Raw genomic sequence first — 11,430 nt, 5'->3', positions numbered from 1 at the left:
AAACCACTTAGAGGAGCTTTGAAACCCTCAGAAATGTCACCAGTATTACTGAGGTGGGATAATCCACCGCTGAAAAACTTTTTGGTGTTCGGTCGTAGCAGGAATCGAACCCACGACCTTGTGTATGCAAGGCGGGCATGCTAACCATTTAAAAATTTTAATTTTTCACGATTTGGATGGAATTTTAAATTTTTTGGGCGTGATCATGAATTAACTCCCTTTTCGCTCTATTACGCTTAGTTTAGGATATGTGATCAAGAGAAGTTTTTCATATTAATTTAGATTTCTTCAGGGTTTATATGGAATTTTCGATTTTTTGGGTGATCACACTGCCTATAACGATAATTTTTTTTAAAGAGCACCTTACACTCCACATGAATAGGATGTCAAATTTGGGATCCGTTTATACGTGAGTTATATTTAAGGATGGTTTATATTGGGTCCGATAAGGCCCTTTGCAATAACTGGTCACCTACAACAATAACAACTTCTAGTGCCAATTTTCAAACTGATCCCAATAAACACAGGATGAGCGTTTTTCAAATGCAACAATTTTTCAGTTTGAGGGTAAATATAATTTTCAACATAAATTCAACTTGACTTGAAATAGCTCATCTTCAATACATCTTCAAATTGTTTGCGAATTATTTCCCATTTGCCAAAATGTTGACGAAATCTTTGAAAAGGTGTTGAAGATAATATGAGAAAACTTTGACAAAACACTACCCTAAAATGCAACGAAAAAACCATGTGGTTTTCAATACTTATTTGTGCAACGAAGTTCGTGGTCAATTGGAAGAAAAAAAATGGAAAATTTTAGACAAATAACCAAATAGTTTATAAAAATAGGTAAGTGAAAATAAAAAATGAAATAAAACTTTATGGAAGTCACTAAATGTATATCTCTTTGCAGAAAACTAAAATTATGGATTCTGCGTTCTTGAAAACATTAAAAAGCTGACCGGTGAAAAAATGGTGGACAATTAACTGGAACTGTTTCAAATAGTTTATAATAATTGGTACGTCAATATGAAAAATTAAATCAACACTTTAGAGAAGTCACTAAATTTAAATCTCTTTGTAGAAAACTAAAATCTTTGGATGCTACATTCTTGCAAACATTAAGAAGCTGACCAATGAAAAATGAGTGACTTATCGACAATAAAAAGTTTCCAGAAACATTACAAGTGCAACCAATTAAAATTGTTAAAAACAACAAATTATTGAAATCAAAAAACTTCTGGATGAAAATGTGCAGCACATCGTCAGTTTAATTCATATGCTATTATCAGTTTAAAATGGATATTTTGTGAATTCCTTCTGTTGGAAATCAATTCTAACACGCGGTCAGTACGTTCCTAATTTCAAATTACCCGCATGTTAATAAATTTTAATGCTGTTTTATGACACCAAAAGGAAGGAAAACGAATTATCAATGCAAAAGTGTTTAAGATATTTAAAGTTTTGTTGTTTGTTTTTATTTTGTTCTTATTTGTTGATATGTTTAATAAGATTATTATTTATCAATTGGTATTGTAGTGTATTATGTAGTGTAGTCCATTATTATATATTTTATTTTGATGAAAATGAATAAATTATACAAAATTCATAGAATTTTGGCTTTGACTTTCAATTTGAAGTGTGGATATCATTCATACAAATTTAGGTTGAAAAGTATTTGCAACGATATTAATTTTGAATTTGACTCGCATCGAAAATTGTTTGACAAATTATTGAGTAGCGATGCATTTCAATTTGAGGATAACACTTGAGATATTATTGCTAATGTGTTGAATTTCACTGTTGAGGGTAATGTCTGTTTTTTGTTGAGAACGCGATTTTCTCAACAATTTCTCAACTTGAATATTACCCTAATCCTTTGAAAAAATGTTTGAAAAATTGTTGAAATTTAGCATTTTTCAAACGTTTGTGTTTATTGGGATGAGTTGCTTATTTTATTGGTAATCCCTAAGAATATGCTATAAAACTATCACTAATATGTAGGGATGCCAATAATACAATATCTACATATTAATGTATAATGTAAGCCAAAAAATATGCAACATAAAATTGTATATATATTTTGTTAGAAAAAACAAAAAGATAAAATGACGAATTAAGTGTTGGTAATGAAATAGGTAAATTGAATTAACATACATCATTTGTCAGAGAGAATAAAAAGACAAGAGAACGAAAAGCGCTCTTCTACAAAAACAATAAATGTCAACCGTATAGATGTCGCACAATGCCGACAGAGAGCTGAACTGGTTGACGCCGACGCAAACTGTATGATATTTCAGATAAGCGCCGACAAAAACTGCACGATATTAGAGAAATTTTCCTCATGACTGCCACCTACTGAAGCAGTTTCGCTTCACAGTTTCGTTCTCTTGTATTTTTATTCTCTCTGCATTTGTAGCAGTGTTCCCAGTATTGGGGATTTTCCCCCAAATTGGAGATATTTTTCCATGAATGGGGACGAAATTTCTGAGTTGGGGATTTGGTGGGGAATTTCCATAAATTTTGGGGATTTTTGTGGGGATTTTTTCGAGAAATCGGTTTAATCTTTTTTATAAATAAAATTTTATTTCTATCGAATATTTTGTCAAAATATTATTTCTGTAGAAAATGCTGTAAAAATTTTATTTTTATCGAAAATTTTGTCAAAATTTTATTTCATTATTGTTGTTTTTGATCTCAGCTTAAAACCATGCATTGACTAAACTACAAGTGTAGCTTAACAAACAGAGGAAAAGTATGCTCGTCAAATTTATTTGGGCAAAGACCTATAGACTGCAAGATGGTTGGATGTACAGCTGTTTCGGAATTACCACATTCCTCATCAGCATCCTCTACTTGCAGCAAAACTATCAACCAATTATCAGTATAAATTCGGGTAATTCACTCAACCCAAAGTGAACTACAGTGGAACCTTCCGAAAAAAGGTTTGATAGTCGGCTACTGCCTAAACAAATTTCCTTTGCCAAGCTCAAATCATCGATTTGAATGTAGTTGGCTGGGTTTGTTTTTGAGCGTGCTTCCTCTATCTTCATTCATTTTGTTTGTTATTGCTGGTTTCTCTTCAATCATTATTGTTGTTTTTGATCTCAGCTTAAAACCATACATTGACTGAACTACAAGTGTAGTTTAACCAACAGAGGAAAAGTATGCTTGTCAAATTTATTTGGGCAAAGCCCTATAGACTGCAAGATATTTGGATGTACAGCTGTTTCGGAATTACCACAAAATTTTATTATATTATATTTTATTTCTATAGAAATTTTTTTCAATATTTTATTTCTATAGAAATTTTTTCATAATTTTATTTCTGTAAAATATTTTGTCAAAATTGTATTTCTATGTAGAAAATATTCTCTAAATTTTTTTATATAGACAAATTTCTCAAAATTTTATTTCTATACAGAAAATTTTGTGAGAAGTTTATTTCTTAACAAAATTTATGAAGTACCTCTTTGCAAAATCTACCAAAACATTAAAAATTCTACCAATCTACCAAATAAAACAAGTAAGGAAATCTAAAGTCGGGCGGGGCCGACTATATTATACCCTGCACCACTTTGTAGATCTAAATTTTCGATACCATATCACATCCGTCAAATATCTTGGGGGCTATATATAAAGGTTTGTCCCAAATACATACATTTAAATATCACTCGATCTGGACAGAATTTGATAGACTTCTACAACATCTATAGACTCAAAATTTAAGTCGGCTAATGCACTAGGGTGAAACACAATGTTAGTAAAAAAAAAATTTGGGAAACATTACATCTAAAGCAATTTTAAGGAAACTTCGCAAAAGTTTTTTTTATGATTTATCGCTCGATATATATGTGTTAGAAGTTTAGGAAAATTAGAGTAATTTTTACAACTTTTCGACTAAGCAGTGGTGATTTTACAAGGTATTTTGACCATTTTTGTCGAAATCAGAAAAACATATATATGGGAGCTATATCTAAAACTGAACCGATGTCAACCAAATTTGGCACACACAGCTACAATACTAATTCTACTCCCTGTGGAAATTTTCAATTAAATCGGTGTAAAAGATTGGCCTCTGTGGTCATATGAGTGTAAATCGGGCGAACGATATATATGGGAGCTAAATCTGAACCGATTTCAATAAAATTTGGCACACTTGACTATAGTACTAATTGTTCTTCTTGTGCAAACTGTTAAGCAATTTAGGGTAAAACTCTGGCTTCTGGGGCCATATAAGTCCATATCGGGCGAAATATATATATATGGGAGCTATATCTAAATCTGAACCGATTTCAATAGGGTTCTATTCTGAGCCAAAACACATACTTGTGCCAAATTTGAAGTCGATTGGACGACCGAACACTAAAAAGTTTTTTAGCGGTGGATTATCCCACCTCAGTAATGCTGGTGACATTTCTGAGGGTTTCAAAGCTTCTCTAAGTGGTTTCACTGGAATGTGGAACGCCGTTCGGACTCGGCTATAAAAAGGAGGTCCCTTGTCATTGAGCTTAACATGGAATCGGGCAGCACTCAGTGATAAGAGAGAAGTTCACCACTGTGGTATCACAATGGACTGAATAGTCTAAGTGAGCCTGATACATCGGGATGCCACATAACCTAACCTATAACCTAACCTAGACTTTGATTACAAAAATGTGTTCACGGACAGACGGACATGGCTATATCGACTCAGGAGCCCACCCTAAGAATTTTTGCCAAAGACACCATGTGTCTATCTCGTCTCCTTCTGGATGTTGCAAACATATGCACTAACTTCCCAGCAAAAAAAGCGTCGCCAAAAAAGTAATGAAAATGTTCTTTTTGGGTCCGGAAGTGGTGCAAAATTGACGCAGAAGCGATGAATTAAAAATGGGCTTGTCATAGGACGGAAGTCCTCCATTTCAACAGCCGTTGCACTGAATTTGCATCACTTCTTTAGGTGTGATCCCAATTCAATGTTTTGGATGCAAATTAAGGAATTCTGTGATATTTTGTCAAATAAATAATTTTTATAATTTTTTATAATTTTTAATAGATTCTAACGCTTGTCAGAAACGTTTCACCTCATATATTCAAAAAAATACACAATTTTTTCAGATTGGATTTAGCATTTTTGTCGACAAAATTTAAATGATTTGTACCATTTTATGAATTCTTTCTCTGTTTTTTTGCTGGGTTATAATACCCTGTTCCACAGTGTGGCGCAGGATATAAAAATCTACCATTTCTGGTAGAATTCTACCAACTTTGTGAACCCAATTTACTACTTGAATAGTTAGAAAGAATTTTTCGTTCATAACGGCAAGGTGTCCGACTCCCATTTTCATATCTCCAGAATTTGGAAGACGATCGCCAGTCTCTTGGTGTTGTGGTTCGAAATCTTGATCTTATTGCAGCTTGCTGGATTTGAAAAATACTGGCAACACTGGTAGCAATGGCAAGAAGCTTCTTCACAATAAACGCAAGCATGTGGCTTTTACAAATTGCCTTACAAATTGCTTGCTTTCAACTTAACATATTCTCGAATAATAGAAACATAGAAATTAATTCCAATAGTTAATATATATTAAGAATATGTTACCAATCTATTGAATTTTATTGTTGTCGATCAGCGTTGCCAATTTAGCTTTTTTCCCGCTAGATTTGGCTTTTTTTTGAAGACGTTTAGCGGGAAAAAATGCATTTAGCTTTTAGCTTTTTTTCTGGCTTTTTTTTCATGACCCTTTTAGCTATTTTTGGCTTTTTTTATTTTCGACATATTTCTATTGAAATATGGATAAATCGGCGTTTTTATCTAAGCCTTGCTGCAAGTATAAGGGTTTCCACATATTTCAAAGCTCAGTTGAAACATTAATAATGAGTCCAGCCATTATGCGGGCATTTTTGTAGCAAATACACCTTGTTGTAAAGTTTTTTCTTTATATACATAAAAGTTATCGTAAACTTTAAATCTACTATTACCATACAAATTTGTTAGATAAACTGTCAGTAAATTATTGGGAATATTATCATTTGACTCGTTTATCCTTTTTATGTTATTATAATATTCTAAAGTTATTACGATATTACTAAATTAAAATAGTAGATGTGAATAGCTTTGTGCACTGAAAAAATATTGTCGTCTCCTTAAAATACGAACGCGAATTTTGGTTATAATAGCATTTATGAATTTCTTTTATATAAACTGTTTTCCTTGTCCAAAAGACGATAAAGTCGTTTTGTCCTTATAATTAAGTGATTCAACTTAAAAATGGGTATGTTTTCATGAAAGAAGGAAGAATTAGTGAAATAGTCTTTAAATGTGAGGAGTTTTTGCATCTTAACCACAAACCAAAATAGCGTTCAAAAATAGAAGACGTTTTTCAACACTTTATTTTAAAAACGTATATATACAATAATTTCTACTTGAAGTCGAGTCTGAATTTGGAAATTTAAGTTGGCGTTAGCACGTTTTTAAAGCACTTTGATAGCTCATGAAGAAAAGGAAAATGTTTTTACTGGGAAATGTAAACTATAGGTATTTTCTACAATTTAAATAAAAGTAACGTATTTCGAATTTTTCACAATTTCAAAACCAAACTAAAATTTTATTTAAAAAAATGACAAATCATTTTTTTACCAAATCCAAAGCATGCTTAGATCATTTAATATTTTAAAATAAGAAGTAAATAAAATAGAGGTGTTGGGAAGGTAGCTCCCACAAGACGAAGGACTTCCAGTAAAAAATTTGTGATAGTAATCAAAATGTATCGAATACGCAAACATAGCTAATATGCAATGCAAATGAAAATAATATGCATTGTAAGTGAAATAAAGCCTTTAAGTTTGTTAAATTTCAATCAAAAATGTGACTTTTGATACAAAAAAATTTAGCTTTTTTCTAGCTATTTTTTAGCATTTTCTAGATTTTTTTAGCTATTTTTTTGGGCAAATCTAGCGGTTTTTGGTGAAACAATTCTGGCAACGCTGTTGTCGATAATGTATGCAATTTGTTAAGAAGCAGATTTTCTCACATAAGATAATTTCTTGAAAAAGGTTTGAAAGCTTGTTCAATACAAGCATTTATCCAAAACATAAGTTTATTTGGCTTAAAACACTTGAAAGTATCTATTTGATTCCCACATTTTAGTTACTCTAATATCCTTTGTAGTTTATTACGAAAATTTCCAAAACATTTATATAGTAAACTCAATTTTTTATTCATAATCATACTATAAAAAAGCATTATTACTATTATATACCTGTAAGGAGTACACATTATAAATTAAATGAATTGAAACTAAAAGAAAACCTAAAATTGGAATATATTATGACTCAATTGTTAAGATATCGATATATGATAGATATAGAGAAATCACAAATCTTTTAAAAATGTCAAAAGTAGTCGTATGTACAAAAAGCCTTTGTACACACACACCACAAGAAAATTTTCTTATAAAAACATGATTATATTAACTTTTACTAAAGATCAAGTATCTTAAAAATAACTTAGCCTATAGACGTCGAAAGAGTGTAATTAAATATGTTGAAGATTTAAATTTAATAATTATCTTCATCGTAGCCATAGTAGTCATCATCTTCGTTACCATCGTTCAACATATCCTTAAGTGATGAATATTCTTTTTCAGGTTCCGGTTCAATATCTTCATCGGCAATGGCATCTTCATCCTCAATATCATCTAAAATGAAACGCAAGGGGAAACAGGTTAGTATAAATATATTTTACGTACAGTTGTTGTTATTGTTATTTTATTTGGTAATCGACCTTTGGTTCAAATTCTTAATTTTTGTTTAGTTTTGTAATTAAGCTCGACCAAAATGTATTATTAATGTGCTGGAATTTTACCAATTGATCGTTCTATTGGGTGTATATTAACCTTTTCCGATTAGCTAACAAGTAAATTAAAACACCGAAACTATGTGTTGTATTCATTCATTAATAAATAACTTTGCGAAATTGTAAAGGGCAATGTGTCATTGAGCTTAACATGGAATCGGGCAGCACTCAGTGATAAGAGAGAAGTTCACCAATGTGGTATCACAATGGACTGAATAGTCTAAGTGAGCCTGATACATCGGGCTGCCACCTAACCTAACCCAACCTAAAGGGCAATGTGTAATGAGCCTTGCAGACTATAAGTTTATCCGGACGACAGTGTTCGTGTCGAACATATTCCATATATTGGCCACATTATAAGTTAAGTCCGAAGGCATAATCGATACTGCTGCATGTTTATGGGATCGATAACACATTTACCCATTATTTAGTCATCAACGAATTGTCGTATCGATTGGACACACTGTAAGTTTCTTTACAAACACGGAACTTCCGTCCAGAAAAACTTATAATATGTAAGACGCATAAGGTAATCACCTTTCCTTTCCTGTCCTTTCCTGTAGCAAGGTGGCTTGTATTTGGCTCATTTATAAATCAGTATGTGTCAGTATTTAACTAGAGCACAGTAAAGCGGATTATTGACACTTGATTGAAGCGACGTTTTCAACCAATCGGCTAGCCTAGTTCTCCATTTTTGTTTTTGTTGCAGACAATGAATCCTGTTATGCAATCTCAATTGCATCAAAATGTTATTTTTATAGAATATTTGGTCAACATTTTATTTCCATAGAAAATGTCAAAATTTTATTTCTGTAGCAGCAAATGTTGTCAAAATTACATTTCTATAAAAAATTTTTCAAAATTTTATTCGTTTAAAAATTTTTGTCAACATTTTACTTCTATAAAACATTTTGTCAAAATTTTACTTCTATGGAAAATTGTGTCAAAATTTTATTTCTATAGCAAATATTATCAAAATTTTATATCTATAGAAAATTTTTAAAAATTTTATTTTTATAGCAAATTTTATCAAAATTTTGTTTCTATAGAAAATTTTGTCAAAATTTTATTTGCATATAATGTTTGTGAATTACCTCTTAGTTGGAGAGGAATATTTTGTAAAATCTACCAAACGTTATTGTACTTCGCTTTTAAACTTTCTGTAACAAATTTAATACTGTGATTGAAAGTGGAAATCGTCCCAGAAAAATTCCAAAATCACGATGTTATCCCCAGCCAAATCCTCAGATCCCCAAAGTAAAAAAAATATCCCCAACCACAAGAAAAAAATCCCCAGTTTGGGGAAAAATCTCCTAATCTGACAACACTGTTTGAGACTGATTAATGCATTTTGAAACAGATTGAATAAAAACAAAATAAACTTTTTATTTCTATAGAAAATTTTGCCAAAATTTTATTTCTATAGAAAATTGAAGTACCTCATAGTTGGAAAGGATTGTTTTGCAAAATCTACGAAAACATCACGAATTCTGCATTTACCAAACAGTAAAAAAAAATCTACCAGTTTTGGTAGAATTTTACAAATTGTGCTTATGGCTCGGAATAAATAACAAAAAATAAATCAAAATAAAAATTCTAAATATAAAATACAACAAGACACTCTGGTCACATTTAGCACTATTATCAAGTCATGCGACCACGACTTTGCGTTTTGTAGAAAATCCAAAATTCACTTTTCAGCAGCACTATGAGAGGCTGAAAACGATAACTTTGCGGCAATTGGTAGGCAAGCAACAGATCTTCGACAGGGTGTCCTCGCAATATCCCAATCAGTCATGTTACTGTGGAGAATACTCAGGAATAACACCAGCATTACTGATAGAAGATAAACCAATCGAAACTGGTAAATAGCCGCTTTACATTCAATTTGGGCATGCCGACCAGAGAACGGCTGCGATCTACCGCAACCGACCAGTGTATTCAGTAAATACCAATATTTGCAATCTTAAAACACCAATTGGTAAAAAAATGTCAACCACTAATATCCACGACTGTCGGTGTTTGTTAGTATGAGTGTTGGTCCCTCGAAAACACCGTAGTAAAGCAATCACACAAACTGGTTACCTGTGTTGCCAGGTGATTTTTGATTCTTCCCCCCAAATCTTAAGAAAAAAACCCTAAATTGGTCTAAGCTTTTTTCAAAAAACCCCAATAAATTTCAGAATATAAAAGTACAAAAGTGGTCTTTTATATTCTGAAAAATCCTGTAGTGATACACTTTAAAAATTAAATTTAACACAAATATATATCCTGAAAGAAGAGTTCTTACCTGAGAAACGAAATTTTAGAAAAACTAAGTTTTCTTTTGATGCTAAAAATTTTTTTTTCGTTTGAAGTAAATAAAAAATAAAATTTGCTATTTAAGAAAATACATTAAAACAAAAGAGATTTTCGTTTGTTTAAAATTTCATCCCTGAGGAAATTATTTTTTATATTGATGTAATAATACCGTATGTATATCAATTTAAAAAGGTTAGGGGTTTTCCCCCAAAATGTAGGGGGTTTTTTCACGTTTAGGGGGATTTTTTGGGGGAAAAAATTATTTCGGGGGATTTTAGGGGTTTTTTTCACGTTTAGGGGGATTTTTTGGGGGAAAAAATTATTTCAGACCTTATAAAGTGGAGCAATTCTCAAGCAAATTCGGAACAATTCTAGCATGAGTTATGAGAACAAAGATGCGGAAAGTCAACAAGAAGATCCTAAATACAAACAAGTATCCAATAGCATTATTTTCGTTATCTTTTTTAAACTCTTCTGTTGAAAGGGCATTTTTAATATTTGACAAAATTAAAAACAATCGTATTTTAACTTAGCAGCTGAAAGCTTTTTAAGAGTAAGCCCGCTTTTTAAATTGATATACATATTGTATTATTACATCCATAGAAAAAATAATTTCCTCAGGGATGAAATTTTAAACAAACGAAAATCTCTTTTGTTTTAAAGTATTTTCTTAAATAGCAAATTTTATTTTTTATTTACTTCAAACGAAAAAAAATTTAGCATCAAAAGAAAACTTAGTTTTTCTAAAATTTCGTTTCTCAGGTAAGAACTCTTCTTTCAGGATATATATTTGTGTTAAATTTAATTTTTAAATCACTACAGGATTTTTTTCACGTAATTTTGGGACCACTTTTTGCACTTTTATATTCTGAAATTTTTTGGGGGTTTTTGAAAAAAGCTTACAACAATTTAGGGGTTTTTTTCTTAAGATTTGGGGGGAAGAATCAAAAATCACCTGGCAACACTGAATCACACTTAAGTGCCACACTCGTTTTTATTTTGTTTACCGAGCGTTGTTACGATGTCGATTCGTTTAAGATTGCAAGGCACTGCATACGAACATTGTTATATACTAGTGGTGTTTTTATTCTCGCATTTGTATCAATGTAAAAGATCGCATGGTAATTGGTGTCTTACTCACTGCCACCGACATTTTGTGGGTAAGATTGCAATATGAAAAAAAAACCACCGGTTGCAGTTCTCTGATGTCGACCTCTGTACTACGGTGGCTGCAGGGTAGAGGTGTACACGTGACATTAAATTGTCGTGACTCATGTTGTAATAATAAC

General features: G+C 31.5%; 1 protein-coding gene across 1 annotated transcript in view; it reads right to left on the bottom strand.

Annotated features, from left to right (window-relative positions):
- Positions 1-7,177: 7,177 nt before the first annotated feature.
- The window catches only part of Brf (Brf RNA polymerase III subunit), a 132,252-nt gene continuing 127,999 nt past the window's right edge, over positions 7,178-11,430 (bottom strand). The window contains exon 8 of the mRNA XM_075291948.1: positions 7,178-7,682. Within this exon, the coding sequence (XP_075148063.1) occupies positions 7,543-7,682 (140 nt within the window). The 3' untranslated portion in view covers positions 7,178-7,542. The remainder of the gene's footprint in view (positions 7,683-11,430) is intronic.

Source organism: Haematobia irritans, chromosome 1 (assembly GCF_050003625.1).
Source record: "Haematobia irritans isolate KBUSLIRL chromosome 1, ASM5000362v1, whole genome shotgun sequence".
Lineage (NCBI taxonomy): Eukaryota > Metazoa > Arthropoda > Insecta > Diptera > Muscidae > Haematobia > Haematobia irritans.
Note: the sequence above shows the minus strand (reverse complement) of the source record. Positions and strands in the feature narration are given on the sequence as shown.